The 20,749-nt window shown below is 34.3% G+C and overlaps 1 protein-coding gene across 1 annotated transcript; it reads left to right on the top strand.

Annotated features, from left to right (window-relative positions):
- The first annotated feature begins 926 nt into the window (after positions 1 to 926).
- LOC117317607 (fatty acid desaturase 2-like) lies at positions 927 to 15,600 on the top strand. The gene is made up of 10 exons (XM_033872456.1): positions 927 to 1,198; positions 2,409 to 2,498; positions 2,930 to 3,127; positions 3,571 to 3,672; positions 4,376 to 4,562; positions 5,466 to 5,542; positions 7,608 to 7,705; positions 8,749 to 8,925; positions 10,306 to 10,431; positions 11,429 to 15,600. The coding sequence occupies exons 1-10, from the start codon at positions 995 to 997 to the stop codon at positions 11,478 to 11,480; spliced, it is 1,311 nt and encodes a 436-aa protein (XP_033728347.1). The 5' UTR covers positions 927 to 994; the 3' UTR covers positions 11,481 to 15,600.
- Positions 15,601 to 20,749: the final 5,149 nt, after the last annotated feature.

A 20,749-nucleotide genomic window follows, 5' to 3' on the forward strand; every position in this document is an offset into this window, starting at 1 on the left:
ACGAAACAAAGATAAGATTGAATGCAAGCTGAATAAGTAGATTATCTTTTTAAATGACACATTAATAAAATTATATTCCTGATTCAAATGCAGTCTTATTATTACCAAAATTATTCAAAATGATATAATTTTGTTATTCGTGCTAAAACGCTTTAGTTCGTTAATTTATTTCACCATCAGTTTTACATTATAACCACCAGAAATTAAAACTATGCCGTTTATCTTTTTTAAAGATATTTCTTGTTTACATATCAGACTAGACATGCCCCTGTGAACAGCACAAAATGTAGTTAGTTATATAACTAGAGACTCCATTAGTTTGGAGACATATGTAGCGTGCACTGAGCCGTGAAGGCGTGACTCCACTACATGTACATGTATATATATCACTAAAATTATACCAGAAGATAAAATTGAATTCATTTGAGATTTACATGTATGCTATATATACAGATCTAGATTTACATGTAGCTAGCATCTATAACTTTTTTCAAAATTGTAAATGCCCCTCGTGTTTCGTATGCATGTTAAGGAGACTTTTTTTAGCACATACAAGTTTAATGGAGAATAGAACACATGCTAAAAAAATCCTTTTTTACCATGCAAAATAATTTAAAAACAATACGTTAGGCCTAGACTACAAATTACCAGACTTGTTGAACCTTAACTTGTCCAATATACTGCCTGCCATGGCGAATCGTTTGTCGGTTACACAACAATTAAGTAAGCAAATCGTTTCATGTTTTTATTCACATGTGGAGTCGTTTCATAACTTTGAATTTGAATAAGAAAATACTCTGTTATGGTTACCAAAAACATCACCCTATGTCAGCAATTTGTCTGTGTGTATGAAACGTTTAAATCGGACGTACAGTTTATTCATATTTCTAAGCGTCCGATCGACTAGGATTCTTGGTTGCGAAGTGTGTTGTGTAAGTCGGCACGTAGAAAGGTGCCGTGCGTCTTATAGCTTTCACAGTGCCATTTCACCGTGATGGGGAAAGGAGGGAAAGCTTCCGAAAATGGATCCGCGTTTCCAGCTCCGAAGTACGTATCAATGGATGACGTACGGGAGCATAACCGGAAGGGAGATAGCTGGTTGATGATTGAGGGGAAGGTTTATGACATAAGTCGATGGGGCAGTAAACATCCCGGAGGAGCGAAAATCCTAAACCACTTTGCAGGAGAGGACGCTACGGTAAGATTGTCAGGCAAAGTTCAGATAATGTCCATCCGTAGTAACGATATTGTATTGTATTCGAATCATTCACCTGTAGTAGTTGCAATGAATTGTTAGAGCTGGAACTATGTGCAGTGATTAGAGGAAGTTTAAAAAAATGCAACGACCAGAATAGGACACAAACACGGGACCTCTGATCAATGGTAAACTAATTGAGCTACATACTCACAGGCACTGTTCAGACAAGTCAAGTCTGGTCATCCCAACATGTATAAAGAAAATCAAATGCGGAAATATCTTAACCCTGTTTAATTTGAATAAGACCCACATTACATCATATGTCACAACATGTGCCAATGCACTGAATGCAACCAGTGCAAACGGTTAAAATAACTACATGTAAAATGTTAATTGTTAATGTGAAATATACCTGTCATATAATAATTAATATGTAAAAGTTCAAGGAGTAGTAGTACTAGTGTGCAGCCAGCGGGGATCGAACCCGTGACCCTCGGCTTACTGATCCGCCGCTCTACCGACTGAGCTAAAGGGAAATTCCCACTAGCCGGAAGCTAGAAGGCGACCATACAACTATATGTACAGTATTTACAAATATAACCCGGCCTGCTACACTACTCCCTCCTTCAAACGTGTTCGCCCCCACCCAGGTTCTCTCTCCAAGGAAGCCTCTTGCTTTCACTGGAGTGGTCTGCAGCACCAATGTAAAAGTTCAAGGAGTCGTAGTGTGCAGCCAGCCAGGATTGAACCCGTGACCCTCGGCTTACTGATCCGCCGCTCTACCATCTGAGCTAAAGGGAAATTCCCTCTAGCCGGAAGCTAGAAGGCGACCATACAACTATGTACAGTATTAAAATTACAATTAAAACCCAGCCTGCTACAAATATATATAGGAAAGAAAGAAAAATCAGCATCACTGCTCCTTTTGACAAAGTTTTGGGGTTCAAAAGTATTTGACCAAGGTGAAACATTGGGTTCAAATTAAACTGAATTCATATCCCAAATTACTTTGAGAGAAGGGGTAAAATTTTAGAGAAGTTTTGCATGTGACAATTTGGAAAGTGGTTGTCTATATTAACTTGCATTTCCCGCAGACCAAATCTACGGGTCAAGGGCATCAAACCTAGGTTTCTTCTCGTCCAGACATATGATAATATTAATGTTTTATATAGGAACAAGTCTTTCATGTTACCAATATGTTTCTTTTCAGGATGCATGGACTTCGTTTCACAATGACAAAGATTACGTAAAGAAGTTTATGAAATCTTTGTACGTTGGGGATGTCAAAGATAAGGAAGAGGTAATTATGATAATTTTTTATCAATTGAAATTTAATTTAAAGTATCTTTTGATTGCAATTTAAAGACTAGCTCAATGATAGGATGAATTAATTAAATTAATACTGCTAAAACAAATAATAATCTTAAGATTTCAAACAGGGTCATTGGACAAAGAATCCAAACAAGTGATTGTGCTCTAATTTCCCTAGAATATGTCAGACTCCTTAAGCAGTTTTGCTAGATACATAGATCAATTTCGAGTGCAAAGATCTGTATTCTAATGAGATGCATATATTTATTTAGAAAACCAGTATCCTGTGTAGATGAAATTATTATTTCATAATAACATAATGATGTTTTTGGTTGATGTCTTGATATAGGTTGATCTAATTGTTGCGCAGCAAGACAGGCAAGGCTGAAACATAATTCTGATTGTATCTTGATTTTGTAGTCTGACCTCCAAGCTGACTTTCGTGCACTGAGAAAGCATGTTGAAGATAGTGGTTTACTGAAAACAAAGCCTTGGTTCTTCTGTCTACATTTAGGTCACATAATTCTAATGGAGATCGCGGCTTATTGTCTCGTATCCTATATGGGGGCCACAATAAGTTCCTTCGTCCTTGGTGCAATGATCCTTGCAGTTGCACAGGTAAAGTACCGGTTCTGGAATTAGTCTATGCAGGACTCAGGTTGTTCAATCAAAATGTCAGATTTTTTAACATCGCAGGCTTACTTGTAAATCTTAACACATCCTAAACATGGAAATATAGAACTAAAGGTGTGTTCAGAATAGTAAACCTTAACATACCTAAACATGGAAATATAGAACTAAAGGTGTGTTCAGAATAGTAAACCTTAACATACCTAAACATGGAAATATAGAACTAAAGGTGTGTTCAGAAAATCTAACTTCAGGGGCTATTATTATGTTTTGTTGAAATTAACAGACAGAACAATCTTGCATTAAATTTAGACATTTTTTGTATTATTTGTTTGAAAAAGAATGATAGTAAAATCCTTGTTGCTTGAACTATGTATTTTTTTCTTTGTATACCTACCGTATCCCATTCTTGGGTTTCAATTTGTTTTCAGGCTCAGGCTGGCTGGTCACAACACGATTATGGCCATATGTCTGTTTTTCAAAGTCACAAGATCAACCATATTTTTCATCATCTAGTTATCGGTCACATAAAGGTAAGGAGTCCGCTCATGGAGACCATTAGTCAAAATCATACATGATGTAAAAATTGGTCACTCGCTCAACAATTTACAGTAGGCCTTGATTAAGATCCTGAAGGTGCATTTGTATTCACTCGGTAAATGGCAGACTAGTTTCATTCATCACACAAAGCTGAGTCTTGTCGTCATTTACATTCAGGCCAAATAGTACTGTTAATTATATCAATGAGTGCTTGTTTAGTTTTATATCTAAAAAGAAGTCCTAAACTGGACCTGAAATGATTTAAGAATAAATGTAAAGAATATGAACTCATAACATCAAAATAAGTTTATATAAACTTATATAATTATTAAATGTTTACTGTGTACAGAGTTCTAGTAGGACAGTGGCTTGACCACAACAAGCTTGGACGGTACTTTATCAGACTCTTCATAAATAGCTTTTTGAGACATACAGGAAAAGGATGCCCAAATTGTTCAGGAAGTTGATCCATTCACACTTTATAGGACAGCATTTAATCTCAAAAGGGGTCAACTAATACAGTATCCAGTCTAACCCCCGAGGTTTTATTTATTGAGAATTTCACCCATGTGATAAATTGGTTTACCAAATTTGCCTTTCTCCAGCTAGACTCTTGTTTTGGGAATTGATGTTTAAAACATGATTCAATATAATTGCTATTGATGTATTGACCTTTAAACTTTGATTTTGTTATAGGCAGCCTCTTCCCATTGGTGGAATTTCAGACACTTCCAGCATCATGCCAAACCGAATGTATTGAAGAAGGATCCAGACGTTGATGTAGCCTATCTCTTCCTTCTGGGCGACTATGTTCCAAAGTCATGGGCACTAAAAAAGAAAGGATTTATGCCCTACCAGTTACAGAGTAGCTACTGGTTTCTCAGTAAGTCAACACCAAATAAGAGCAGGTAGCTTCTGTATCCACCAAAAAGCATATATGCCTGGAAATAAGCTAACCGATGTGTTTTACAGTAAACTCTATACTTAAAAGTCAAAATTTGTGTTGCCTCTAGGTTTATGATGGGAAAAAATATACTTATGGGTACCACAACATTTACACAAGTCTGTTATATATGTGTCAAGGGAAGAAACTCTTCAGAAAGGCAAACCTGTCTAACTTTGATAAAAATTAGATTTTTTATATTTTATAACATGGATTGTAAATCACTTTATTAAAAATATATGTATAATGGAAACAAAATGAAATGTTTTATTTTTTTGGCAAGTATTCACATGAAGAATAATTATGGGGAAGTACATTGAATTGAACAAGTTTTCTATTTCTATGCTCAAGATCTTACATATGATGTTAGTATATTATATGATCAATCATCAAGTGTTGTCTTGTTCAACCAAACTCTTGCTGTGTGCACATACTACACCAACATAGTTGTCAAGCTTCTAGAAGAATGTGACATCTAATGAAAAGTATATTCTTGCACCTTTTATTATCCCCAAGTTTCAACCTTAGATTTAGATTTTTCATTCAGTGTTTAAAGAACTGGCATATTTATACCTATCAATCCATTATACTAAGAAATTATAATGGACAGATAAAGTATTTTAGTTACTAAGAGAATGAAATCTGCATCAAACAATACAAACACCAAGTAATTTAGTTTCAAGTTAAAACAGAAATAATGTTTATGGCTGATAATTAGGGGAGACAATAGATGCTAATAGTTAGAAGTTTTAATCTGGGCATGTGTAAATAATTTTGTTCTGATTTGTTGGAAACAGATTCAGAGAAGTTCACTCTTAAAATATATTCTTATTTTCACTTCAGTCGGACCTCCACTGCTTCTCCCCATCTATTTCCATGTTGAGAACCTCATGTTTGTCTTCAAGCGGAGGGACTGGGTGGTAAGCATACTTGTGTAACAGCAGTATCCCTATGTCTGTCCCTGCTACAATTAATTTTTCCCCATGTCCCTGCTACAATTAATTTTTCCCCGTGTCCCTGCTACAATCACATGTCCCTGCTACAATTCATTTTTCCCCATGTCCCTGCTACAATTCATTTTTCCCCATGTCCCTGCTACAGTTCATTTTTCCCCATGTCCCTGCTACAGTTCATTTTTCCCCATGTCCCTGCTACAGTTCATTTTTCCCCGTGTCCCTGCTACAGTTCATTTTTCCCCATGTCCCTGCTACAGTTCATTTTTCCCCGTGTCCCTGCTACAGTTCATTTTTCCCCATGTCCCTGCTACAGTTCATTTTTCCCCATGTCCCTGCTACAGTTCATTTTTCCCCATGTCCCTGCTACAATTCATTTTTCCCTATGTGTCTCTTGACTAGTGTTGGTAAACGGTTGAGATTTAAACATTGATTATCCAATATGATCCGATAATGTCAACCAATCAGTTTTCAATTATTAATCTTTCGTTACATATCCTTCGAAGATTATTACCCGGCAGTACGTTTTTTCTTTTTGCCCCCACGGGTGGAAAGGCTTGTCTCATCTGTAACAGAATTCACCACCATTTGATTTTATACTAGCTTTACTCCTCAAAGTTTTGTATCTTCATTTTTTATCATACCATTTTAAAGTAATTGGTAGAAATCTTAATTCATTAGCGTATATCATTTATATTTGTTGTGATTAATTATGTTTTAATAGCATGATCGATAAAAAAAGTTATAGTAAAGGTTGAAAGATATAGAACTCCTGTTCTCTCTCAGAGAAAATGAAAATAGAACTTACACTTCTGGTTTTTAAAACGATCATCAGAGTTGATATCTCCTAATCTATGTCGGGAGTCGGTTGCCTTTCCAACTAGATATTGATTTTAATCGATCACTAGGACAATACTACTTTTGATGTCATAGACTGAACACTTCTCTCTTTACCTGTGTCCTTTGAAAGGAACACTGCCTCTACTTTTTCACCTGCAATTACAACCTGTAACTAATACACTGTCAGATCTCCAATTTCCACGTGACATTTTGACACATCCCAAAATGTTTCACATGCATTTGTCTTTTGCTTATTTCCTTCACTTATAATTAGCTCCGGTAAGTACTAATGCGTATGCGATGGTTGCTATCTATATACTTTTTTTGTTTCTTTGCAGAAATGATCAATTTAAATGCAACAACATTGTAAAGAATAAATGTTGAATGCAAATGTTATCATTTAAAAAAAATAGGAGTCTTTAAAGAAATATTTTACTTTGAAGAGTATTAAAATATAAAGACAAAATTGCCTGATTACCACAGTGAATGTTTGTAATATATTTCCGCCCTGCTAAATATTTGAATTTTGGAATTTCATGGCATATTTTCTTTCAATATGTTCAATAATGATCTTCAATATCAGGAATGTTTATTAGAAATACCTTGATATATATCTAAAATTAATATGGGTCAAGGGCCAATATCATTACTGTAATTATGGTTAAACTATTCAATTATATCCCTTTGTCTGGATAGAACAATTCAATTCTTTATTAATCGTGAACTGAAACAGTTTATGGATACAAGATTTGCATACATTAAATTACAATAAATATTTCCAGGGTCAATCATACATAATCTAATTTTCTGCTTAATAATTTCCTCGTAATATGTTTGCATGATGATATACCACCCGGTTGAGCAATAGGGACAAACTAATTAAGTGTATATATATATATATAGGAGTCACAAGGGCAGGATAAATTCTGCTATATTAGGAAATGTCAGAAATGGCTGGACACATTTATATTGTCACAATTACTAAATTTATGTCACACAATTCTATGAATACATTCATAATCATTTCACATTTTCAAGGCAGATTATGATATGAGTTGAAAAGGTAGAAAAATCGCCGAACAACACTTCCATATAGATGGCAAAACAAATATTTTAGATAACAATGTATCATTTGCCAATTTTTAAGATACGGGTAAATGTGTTGTGTTAAATCGATTTGTTAATGTTACAGGATCTAGGCATGACAATAACGTTCTTCCTCCGCTGGTTCTACCTGTTTGGCCCTGTATTTGGTGGATGGGGAGTGTTTTGGCTCTATATGTTTACCAGGTAAGTGTTTTGTAGCGTTAGAAGGTATGCAGGAGAACATATTTCGATGGATCATTTTAACTTTTGGCTACAGTGAGTGGTTCAATAAGTCCAAATAAGTCTTCAGTGTCCTTATTCAAACTTTCTTGTTTTTCATTTCCAGTCCCTAACTTAAATGCTAGAATAAGTGGCAGTGAAAAATGATATTATATTATCATATCCATTTCAATTTTAGTTTATTTTGATGGATAACGGATGCTAGTTTTGGCAAAAATTTGGAAAAATAATCATGCCACCTATTCAGAAACCTCTCACTAACTGAAACATGTTTTATCCTAAAATAGCCCCTTCCCTAGTGTAAAAGTTTAGTACTGAAATACTTTGCTTACCATAATGATTTTAAAACTCATGATTCTACAAATATGAAGAAGAGGCTTATTTGTAGGAAGGAGCTTAAATATAGTATGTGATCATGCCAGCTCTCTTGTAATCTTGCTGAGATTGTGAGACAGCCCTGGCTGATAGAGATTTTTGAACATAGAACCATTAATTTTTTCTGGGTATTTTGGAAAAATTCTGTTGACCAAATTAGGATAATTTCATGTGTAAATTATGTGAAAAGTTAATAAGCTAATAATTGTTTCACGAGCCGTATACTTACCAGTTTTACAATGCCTTGTTAAGTCTAGTTTTACATGATAACACACTAAATTTTGACACTTGTTTTTTTTTCTCTTATCTATTTTCTGTATTAATTGCCGTTACATAGTATATATTTTATGTGTTTTTCGGAAATTTGAATATATTCTGAGGACACAATTGGGAATTTTAAATTCCTTTTTGGGGAAAATAAAGCTAAAATGAATGAGGAGTGAGATCTTTTTGTGCACCCAGTATATGCAGACAAGAAAAACATTGAACATATAATGAAGACATCCATACAGTTGTATTCTTTAGAAAGTAAGAACCTAGATTACTTTAAACGAACATCTGCAGTTATCGGTAGGATCTCTGTAAGGTAATGTTTTAATCTCACCTCCTCTATTCAATTTGTGGTTGGACAGGTTTTTGGAGAGTCATTGGTTTACCTGGGTCACCCAGATGAGCCACATTCCCATGAAGATCGCCCATGATGATAATATGGACTGGTTCTCCATGCAGCTTGCAACAACATGTAATGTGGAGCCTGGGTACTTCAACGACTGGTTCACCGGCCATCTCAACTACCAAGTAGAGCACCAGTAAGTTGTTCCTTCCATCTTTCAGACATGTTTTCAAAGTCCAGGAAAACTAAGGAAAAATGCAGAACTAGGAGATTTGGTATACAGTGCCTTTTGATAAAATGATTTCAAAACCCGGAGGTGCCAGTAATAAGAGTAAACTTAGAGCAGGTGATCGGGTGGCACAGAGGTAACACAATGGGATTTCACCTAGATGGCCAGGTTCGATTTTCTGATCGGGTGATGAAAGGTATGAAGTCACCTGTCCGACCATGTGGGTTCCCCGGGTCCTCCTGTTTCTTTCTACAGTAAGACCCCTTGTTAGCCATCCAGGCCAACAAGGGTCACTATAACTTGTTTCATGATTATGGTAAGTTAAATTAAGTTTGTATTTTTAGGTCACCTGAGACAAAGTCTCAAGTGACCTATTCTAATCGCCTTTTGTCCGTCGTCCGTCCGTAAATAATTTACATTTTCTACTTCTTCTCCAAAATCCCTAAACCAAATTCAATGAAATTTGGCTGGAAGCTTCTATGGCAAAATTGTGAATTATACTATCTCCAGCCTCAGGGGCCTGAGGGCGGGGCTAAAATGGGTCAAATTGACTAAAACTTCAAAAATCTTCTTCTCTACTCTCAGATATGGTGGAATCAAACACTCTTCCTAGATGGAAGGGTCATAAGGTGCTTTACCAAAATTGTGGGGGGCCACAGTGGCAGAGTGGTTAAGGTGTCACAACACTTTAACACTAGACCTCCACCTCTGGGTTGCGAGTTTGAAACCTACGTGGGGCAGTTGCCAGGTACTGACCGTAGGCCGGTGGTTTTTCTTCGGGTACTCCGGCTTTCCTCCACCTCCAAAACCTGGCACATCCTTAAATGACCCTGGCTGTTAATAGGATGTTAAACAAAAACAAACCAAACCAAAATTGTGAATTTCTTGACCCAGGGGTCTCACGTTTGCCCCTGGGGAGGGGGTAAATTTTACTATAGTTTATAAAGGGAAATCACATTTTTGACTAGAATTTGTTTGATTTCGATTGGAATTCATTCTAACTTGGTTAACATTATCAGCATGGAATGACAGTTTGATGGCATGCACATGTTGGTCCTGACTGACCCCCAGGAGCTGAGGGGTGGGGTCAATTAAATTAACTGAAATATTTCAAATCTCAGGTGACCGTTAAGGCCCATGGGCCTCTTGTTTAATACTGGTATATTCAAGAGTCTAAACTCTTGTTTGGGTATTTTTCTACTGTCTATCTGATATTATTTATTAGATTTTCAATTTTAAAATTGTTTACAGAAAAACAAATAATTGTGAAGTTTCAGTGTATATTTGTCATTTAAATTGTATTTGTAGGTAAACAGAATAATCTTGCATGGTAAATATTTTTTTCAGTTTGTTTCCAACCATGCCACGACACAATCTACACAAGATAGTGCCTCAAGTACGAGCTATCTGCAAGAAGCACAACATACCTTACAGGTGTAAAACATTGTATGGAGCATTCGCTGACATTGTACAGTAAGTATCTGAATTTTTTTTTTTTTTTTTAAATGAGATAGTATTTGTTGAAATATATCTTACTATCAAGTGTTAATTCTGAAAGATATATAAAGGTATCTATAAATTAAAGTACATGTCTATTGTTTAGAGATATTTAAGAAACGACACGGTTAGAAAATGATCAATGGATAGTCATGAAAATAGACATTATCATTATCATTACATCGTCATTAATTTTCTAGAAATTCAGACTTAAAAAAAGATGATTGTTTAAAAATGCTGATTAGAAAATACCACAATTTAATGTAATGGTTTAGTGGTTACACTGAGAAGCTAGTTTAGTTGAAAAAGAATTTTATTTTTGGGAGCATTTTCATTTCATCAAAATATAGAAATTTGAACATTATTTGTCATGAATGAGATCACATAACTTTCTTACAGAGATATATATATATACTAATTTTTGAAAAATAAAAATTTTCCTTTTTTTAAATTATGTCCAGGAGAGCCATCTCCCTAAAGATTATTTTATCAATCAGAGCTAACAGGGGGAATAACTCTTACAAGCTGTACGGAGCCCCACTCGATTTGCACTCTTCTCCTTCTAGAATATATCTTCTGGTCACACGATTTGTAGCTCTTCTGCTTCTGGAAGATCTTCTACAAGATGGCGGCGACCATGTTTTAAGTGTGCGAGTGACGAGTTTCACTAGAGAAGGATTTATGACGCATACATGCACGTGTTTGTGTCAAATTGTTTGAGAAAACTTGAAAATTTGTTTATTTTGGGTTATATTCTCTCGGTTTACTCTATTTACATATAACGGAATGCAATCTTCTTAGAAGGATTCTCTTCTGAGAAGAGTGCATATTAGTGGGGCTCTCAAATGTAAATCTGACGTTTGGTTTCATATCCTATGAAAATCAGTATGAAGTAAGGGAGCTTACAGGTATTGGGAATGTTTGAATATTGACAGATATAAGTCTAAATAATATCTTACTTTTTTTTCTCCAGCTCTCTGAAGAAGTCCGGTGATATTTGGTATGAAGCTCGGCATGAAGGATAGACAATGTTAATTCTTGGTGCTGTGCTAACAAGTATTCTTTGCCTTACAATCAGCTTTATATGTGATTTTAGATTGAATCAGGCTATATTTGATATAGAGGGTTTTTCTACAGCTATTTTCTACGTAAATACTTTTTCTATAGCATTTAACAGTTTGTAAAAATGTTTGATAAGAACTTCTGTGATGGCATCAACCTACATTCATTAATTTAAAGATATACATTTTCTTTCCAGGAACATGTACATTGTATACTGTTATACATTTAGGTTTTTCTTTCTAACTATGTCCGTAATGTATCTACTGTCAAAATTTAGTCTTAGAAAAATCACACACAACAATAACCGAATCTGCTGGGAGTTTATTTCGTAGTCATCCTAGGTTCTTCATATTTCATATTGAGGGAAGGTGAAGCAGTTTAAATAAAGTTTTGCCTTCATAATATTGTACCCTCAGTATTAAGCACAAGTTCTCCCTGACAATTAATGGGCCTTTTTCAAGGAAGGACTATTAAACTTCCGATTAAATCTCGATATAATTTTAATGAGACATTTCAGAAATAAATATATATTCAGATCAATATACCCTATTTTTTTCTGGCATGTCAGCAGAAATATTTTATTACCACTTTTAGGCTATGTGTATTTTCTACACAACTTAATATCTTTTTACAAGAAAATATTTCATATTTTATTCAGCAATTTTTGCTACTTGATACATACAGTAGTGATGTTTTAATAAACGATGTAGGTTTTACTTAATTCATAATCTGTCATACTTGTCAAGTTTTCTGAATTTTTCGCTGTCTCTTATGACATCTGAGATCCATAAAATCATTTGGATCTTGCAATTGCTTTGTACTCGATAGAAATTATCTATAACACAGAATAAAGAAAAAAAAGAATTATTATGTTTTTGTTTACCAGAACATCATTTAAAATAATGAGGGTCTCCTGAATCAAAAAACAAAAGAAGTCACATATGACCCTGAATAGTGAGGATACCTGTTTTGTCTGTCTACCTGTGTAATGTGTAAAATATGTGCCTAACAGCATTGCTAATAATCTTCCAAGTCTTTCTTAGAAGTCCATGTATTTGCTGATAGCACTTTTGCATTATGAACATGCACGTATACAAATCAGTTTGACTATTGTATCTTTTTTGGTATGAGTTAAACTGATTTTGTGTGTTTGTTATTTTTTATTTATTTTTTTTAAGTTAATTTTAGAGATGTATATATCAAGTTTCAAATTATATTTTGAGTAAAATAATTATGTTAATTCATATTTATACATACATTTGATATGAATTTGAGCTAAAAATCTAAACTACCGGTATAATATGCATATATGTTTATGCATTTATCATGGCTTAAGATATTTTTAATCAGATGTCATGAATCTTCGTTTGCACTTTTTGTCATTTTGAACAGTCACATTTCTAATTTAGTTAGAATAACTTCAAAAGTGAACTGTGATCAGAAAATGGCTGAATTTTCTAACATAATTTTTGTTGAAATTCAAGTAATTTACACAATGTATCATTGATAATGATTATGCATTAATTTGGAGAAAACTTGCTCAAACCAATTGATATCCTCTCATCGGTTGATTATGTCTAGTCTTTGGCGAGATGTAATATGCTGCAATATAATAGTGATCTATTTTTCCTCTAACGTTTTACAATGTGACCTTTTTATACTCTCAGCATTTATGTGATAAGTATAATACAAGTATATAACACATCAAATTAAAGTATTACACTACCTTCACATATTGTTATTGTATACTATGTTTAATTCTTTTATAAGAAGTGAAGTCTTCACATGAATTTCTTTAAAAAGACAACTTCAGGTACATATTCTTCACTGTACCAATACCATCGATATCTGTGATTATTGGTAGATTTATCTCCCTTAGTTTTTTTACTGATTTGTAAAATAAAGTAAAATCAGAGACCTATATACTAGTAAAATAAACACATATACAATAAAATTTATTATCTTATTGCCTTTAATGCACTTTTAAGATATTTGATAAAAACAATGACGTTCACTTCAGATATAGCATCGCTAAATATTTTGGGTATATTTTATGGAATTCTTTCTAGAAGGGAAATCCGTGCCAAAGTAAGCTATCATATAATCTTAATTGATCAACTGCTGGTATACTTAGCAAAAATCCTCATCAATTTACTCAACTTGGATATTTGTGTTTGTAAATATCTAATTAATATTTATTGATCCTTCGTAAGTGGCATTGTATTGTATATAAAAAGAGTCCTGTAACAAGTTTTTTTACGAAACCAGTTACTTTTGTTATTGTTTAAGTACATATTTTGATCAAACTCTTTTGATACCTAGATGAATGGAGTTGTGGTGATATTATTTTGATATGATTACCATAATTATGATGGCATAATGTAACAGCTGAAAATACTTATTGTAAATAAATTACATATTAAATGTTTTTCTTGAAAATGTATTTAATTATAACATGAATTTATCGATTTTGTACCCGGGAAAAAGTTCCAATTTCTTTTTTCTGACTTCATTGTTTAGTAATCTGTGTTTTTTGGTAAAATCACACATTCACGTATCATTTGGTTCATTCTTGTTTGAATAATTGTACATTGTTTATAATTAAAGACATCAATTGTTAGATGTATTTAAGCATCTTTGCCATACAGGGTTTTTGCTTTTTCTTTTGTACCTTGGAGTACGTACATTTTGTATTTGTGTCTATACATCAATGATACCTGGCTCATGTATGTTGTAAATGTTTGGGTGTGCCTTGACTTTAAAATTCCTGTTTACTATAGCTAATACCTGAGCTAATTAAAATGTTTTAGTCGTAAAAAAATAAAAAACGAAAATGTGTGTGATCACTTTGTGAATATTTTCAGAGATAAGATCTTAGTGTAGAAGTAAAAGCAATCTGATTAAAATAAGATTTGTGATTACATTATGTTAGATTGAAATCAGACCTCTCATTACATTTCATTATAAAGTGTAGTGAAATGAGAGATAGGATTTTAATGAGATTGAAGTGAAATATTCAGTATAAAAAGGTTCAGTTTTATCAAGGTTTCAGACAGTAGTGCAAAATTTCATTCGAAGTTACACTGCATGCATTCAATCATTAAAAATCATAATTAATTTGAAATTAAACAATTATTATTATTGAAATCTAACACAGAATATTTATAATTGTTAATGAAATATGACCATCTTCATTTTGTTTACACAAAAATAACAGTTTTCTACATTATTTTTTTTTAAGTGGAATTGGAAAATGACGTTACTTTGTATTGTTACAGTACCAGACTGTAGATTGTGAATGAAGTGACAGGAGTTATTGTTTCTGTGTAGGGGCCGCGGTGGCCGAGTGGTTAAGGTGTCCCGACACTTTATCAATAGCCTTCCACCTCTGGGTTGCGAGTTCAAAAGCCATGTGGTGCAGTTGCCTTACCGGTATTGACTGTAGGTCATTATTTTTTCTCCGGGTACTCCGGATTTCCTCCACCTCCAGAACCAGGCATGTCCTTAAATGACCCCGGCTGTTAATAGGACGTTAAACAAACCAAACCAAATAAACCAAATGTTTCAGTGTGTTACTGTATAGTTGGTGATATTCGCAGGAGATTTATTTTTCGCTATATTCGCCGTCTTAAGATACAGCACGAAAATACATATCCAGTAAACATTTGTATATACACTGAAGCATACACAAGTTTTTACTGCATAATGTTTACAAAATGTAGTTGTAGGAAATGTCATACCGCTACACATGTCCCACTGGGACTCCTGTGAAATATTGGCCCTGTGAATTTTAACATCTTTACAGTATACTTGCTAATAAGAAATGTTTTAGAAATTTTCATCGTTAGAATTGATTAAGTGTTTACAAATTTGAATACAATATACACTTATGAACCCGACAAGCTGTTATATATATATATATATATATGTTTAATATTTTCTTTTTAAAGTACTATCTATTTTTTAATCATAAAAATTAGTATTTGATAAAAATAAAAGATACTTGGCTACCGGAAATACTCAAGATATGTCATATTTCATGACCTTACTAACCGAGATAACCAGGTTCGACTGTTTAAATTGTTTGTTTTTTTTGTGTGTTTTTAGCCCACCATCATCAGATGGTGGGCTATTCAAATCGCCCTGCGTCCGTGGTCCGTCGTCCGTCCGTCCGTCCGGCCGTCCCTCCGTCCGTCCGTAAACAATTCTTGTTATCGCTAATCCTCAGAAAGTACTGAAGGGATCTTTCTCAAATTTCATATGTGGGTTCCCCTTGGTGCCTAGTTATGCATATTGCATTTTGAGACCAATCGGAAAACAACATGGCCGACAGGCAGCCATCTTGGATTTTGACAATTGAAGTTTGTTATTGCTATTTCTGAGAAAGTACTGAAGGGATCTTTCTCAAATTTCATATGTAGGCTCCCCTTGGTGCCTAGTTATGCATATTGCATTTTGAGACCAATCGGAAAACAACATGGCCGACAGGCAGCCATCTTGGATTTTGACAATTGAAGTTTGTTATTGCTATTTCTGAGAAAGTACTGAAGGGATCTTTCTCAAATTTCATATGTAGGCTCCCCTTGGTGCCTAGTTATGCATATTGGATTTTGAGACCAGTCAGAAAACAACCTGCCCGACAGGCAGCCATCTTGGATTTTGACAATTGAAGTTTGTTATCGCTATTTCTGAGAAAGTACTGAAGGGATCTTTCTCAAATTTCATATGTAGGTTCCCCATGGTCCCTGGTGTTGCATTTTGGGACCAATCCGAAAACAACAGACAGCCATTATTCCTAAATCGTAAATTTTATATATAGGTTCCCCTTGTTTGAAAAGTACAAGAGGGCTGTTTCTGAATTTACACAGATTAGTAAGACTTAGAGGAAGGGAAAAGTAGAGAAAAGATCAATCTGACATGGAACCTATAAAGATCATTCAATGGTGGGCGCCAAGATCCCTCTGGGATCTCTTGTTTGTTTAACTTCCTATTAACAGCCAGGGTCATTTAAGGACGTGCCAGGTTTTGGAGGTGGAGGAAAGCCGGAGTACCGGAGAAAAACCACCGGCCTACGGTCAGTACCTGGCAACTGCCCCACGTAGGTTTCGAACTCGTAACCCAGAGGTGGGGGGCTAGTGATAAAGTGTCGGGACACCTTAACCACTCGGCCCCCGACTGTTTAAACAAATATTTAAGATATGAAGTTTGGTCCCTATGATTTATGTATAAAAAGATAATAACTTTTTTATTGTTTTTTTTTGTTCTTTTTTTTTTGTTATTTTATGTATGCACTCTCCAAACATCAATTTAAATTCTTTGAAGGGTGCAGTCAGTGTTGTCAAATTGAAATCGGTGATGTCAGAATAGATGTCACATGATCAAATGTTGTTATAATTCCATATACAATAGATTTCTCCTCTATGCTTTGCAAATGGGAGTCACAGATCAAATGTAAACAACATTAATGTAAAAATAATGTTTTTCTAGATATTTTGGATAATTTTCCTTTCAGAAAATGAAAGTTTTACATCTTTATCCTAGCAACAAATCCACAGGTTTTGATTTGATGTATTTTTTCTTGAATAAACATTCATCTAAACTCCATCTCTATTGAAGGGACTTCAATTTAATCAAATTTAACATATATTGATATATTACTAATAAGTTCAACATAGAAAAAAATTAATAATTCAACATTATGTTAATTTAAAACATTATTAATAGAAATAATGATCATGACTACTTCCATTTTTTTATTTAATACAAAATATTACTCTTTTATTGGCTGTAACAGATAGATTTTTTTTTTTTTTTTTTTTCTAATTTTCAAGTTACATGCATGATACATATGTATATCTGGTAGTTTCCTTAAATCTCTTGATCCATGAGCTCTAAGTTGGAGTAAGATCAAAGTAAATCCTTGTTACAGAAATTATTCTCGCTTTTAAAATCCCTGAAAAGAATAATCTACATGACCTTGACCCAAGAACTGGTCAGTTGTTTTGGAATTTGGCTAAAGTTTTGTATGTGACAATTTTGGTATTGAAATGACCTATTTTACCAAACGTTTGAGAAATGGAAGGATATAATAAAGTTAGTCACTATTGAGATTAGTATCTTATACAGTAAGGGAGCATAATTTTAACATACAAGAGGTAAGGGTCAACCTTACGACTATAGTAAATTCTTCCTGAATGAGATTGATTTACCCGGTAAATGATTTATAAAATGTACTTCGCTACAACACAATAGTCATATACTTTCAAGATGAAATCTATATACATGTACTTAAAAATATTATTTACTTAAATTTACCTTTTAAAAATTCATTCATGCTTATGAATGTTTGATATGTTTTCAAGTTATTTTGTAATACATTTTAACAAATGGAGCAATTTTGTTGTTGTTTTTTTGGCTCACCTGGTCTGAAGGGGACCAAGGACCAGTGCAAGCTTATGCTGTTTGACAGCATCCGTCATACATGTACATCGTCCATCAACTTTACACTACTTGTCATGGTGGGGCTGATTCCCAAGGGGCTGACCATAGTGTTTGGGTTCTGTCCCCTAGCCGAGACATACCAGAGTTTTTAAAAATGGTAGTTGCTACTCCTGCTTAGTGCTCAGCATATAAGGAGTGGTTGGCCCGTTGGAAGTATAATGTGACCGGTTGGGGTGTCCTGCTGGGTGTCTTCGGCAGTATACTTCAGTGAGGTAGCACTATAAATCGGCAAAAGTTCCGGACTATCACAAGGAGACTTAACCCGAACATACCGCAGCCTCCCAAAACACACATACGCACTCACCACACGCATGTTGCATGCACGGAAGGCCGTCCTTAAATTACCTTAGCTGTTGATAGACGTTAAACAAATAAAACCAAACCAAACCATCAGCTGAGCAGTGGAGTCTAAAAAGTTCAATTTTGATATATTGCTATTAATTACCGTTACTTTCTCCCTAGAACTAAGCAATGGATATTACTCGTATTCGACTGATAGCAATCTTTGGTAAAACCTGAGTTTCCTCTTGCCCGGGCACCAAACTTAGATATTCTAATAGCTAGATGTCTGGTGTACATCTATCTGTCAGAATGTCTAAATCTGGTGTTAGGGACAGAGGAAACTTGGACAATCTTGGGTGGCGAGATTCCAAATTTTACATTGGTTGGTGTTGAACCCACAGGGGCATGAGAGGCAAGGCTCAAAATTGGAAATAAAGCAAAAACTTTGAAAACCTTTGGTACATATTTGGTCTGAAGCATCCTTGAGTAAATGAAAGTGATTTAAATTCAGTGCACAAAATGGGATATCCCTAAAAAGGAAAAAAAGACAAAAACATTGATGGTATAACTTTTAGATGGTGTGTCATGCCATACAGTCACTGTTATGTCCAGGTGATCGGTACAGGCCCTTTTGACTTCTTGTTTTAGATGTTTTAAAATTTTATGTTACTGCATGAGGCTTTTTACCGAATTTTATTCTAGCTCCCAAAAGCGTCTCATCGAAATGTGATATACACATTATAGGGTTGGTCCAAATACATGTAGACTGTAACCAAGTCCCTGTGATACACACTAGGGATGGTCCAAATACATGTAGACTGTAACTAAGAATCAAGTCCCTGTGATACACACTAGGGATGGTCTAAATACATGTAGACTGTAACAAAGTCTCAAGTCCCTATGCTAACGGACTAACCTAGCATCAATAACTTCCAGAAATTTCCATCTAAGATGAACATGCTATTGTTACTCAGAGACATCAACATCTCTTAGAATTACTCGAATCATACTATAAATAGCCTCAAGTTTATTGGAGAAAATTGGTCAAACATTCACGATGACTTCATTGACCTAAAAATGACATTGGGAAATTGGAGAAGAGTTGTGGCAACATTTTAAAACGGGTATCTCAAGCTGAATGGCCGAGAACATCCCACAAAACTTCTCAAGTAAAATAAGAGGTTTTCCTGGATTAAGAGCAATATATTGAGGAAAATTAACAAAAATACCCCAAAAATATGCAAAAACAAGAGTGGCATATTGAGAGCGTTAAAATCTGATATACAAACAGGAGACCTGACATGGCGACTGGTCGTATATAGAAAATATTTACCTAAATATACCAGAAAATGACCAACAGAGAGACAAAGGGGTCGCAAAAAACGTCTCCTCCAACCGACCAACGGATTGGTTGCAGTCATATTTATGAACAACATTTAATTTCCTATTGCTCGAGTTACCTCCCCTAGACCACTTTCAATAACGAAGGTGCTGATAGTATGATTAACTATCAATATTATAATACATTTTAATATTCAGAGTTCAACTTTTATTTTATCTTTAAACAATGTTTTAACTTCTTTTTTATGATTGATATCTTTTTATTCAGGGAAAACATGTTTATATATTACAAATATATGTCCTCTCACAGGAGGGCTTGCACACGTCATTCATTTTTTTACATTCCTTCTACTTGCATATTATCATATGTTTTAAGTTTTAGAGCACTGTCTATAAGTAGAAAACTGTAATTGGATTTACACGCATCTCCGATAACAGCTGCTAAAATTACTTCGACAAGATGTCGGAAGTTCATGAAGTCGGCTGGTTAACCACCTCTGCTTGCTGAATGTAGAAACGTGAACTTTCCGATGAACTTGAAATGGAATCGTAACTGTGATTAATTATCGGCAAGTACCTAATAGTGCGTAGTCACTGGGACTTATTTCTGTAATGTATTAGCCAACCCAGTTCATTTAAGCTTTGATGCCATTTTGTTTTAGTTTTATTGGAGTATAACAAAATTGTTTGCAAAAAAAAAAAATTCGTACCCCTAAAATATAATTGTCATCAACGCTTATAATTAATTTTTGAAATTGATTTTCAAAATAAAAACATGTTTTATGTACAATTGAACTGATCTTATAAAGGACTCTTTTTCAAAAATCAATACGCAATGTCAATGGCTGTATTGACACGTCACATATTTCGCGCCATTTTCGGATTTTTTTCGTAGATGTATGAATAATAAAATTCAACCAATCAGAAAGCCACATTCTGCGTACAAACACTGGACAATTAATTATTTAAGCATGGTGTCATTTTTTTTTTTTTAGTTTCATCGGGGTATGAAAAAAAATTGTTTGCAAACTGTATTACAGAAGTTTGCGAACACATTTTTTTTTCATACCCCGATGAAACTAAAAAAAATGACATCAACGCTTATAAT

This window comes from Pecten maximus, chromosome 19 (genome assembly GCF_902652985.1).
Source record: "Pecten maximus chromosome 19, xPecMax1.1, whole genome shotgun sequence".
Classification (NCBI taxonomy): Eukaryota; Metazoa; Mollusca; class Bivalvia; order Pectinida; family Pectinidae; genus Pecten; species Pecten maximus.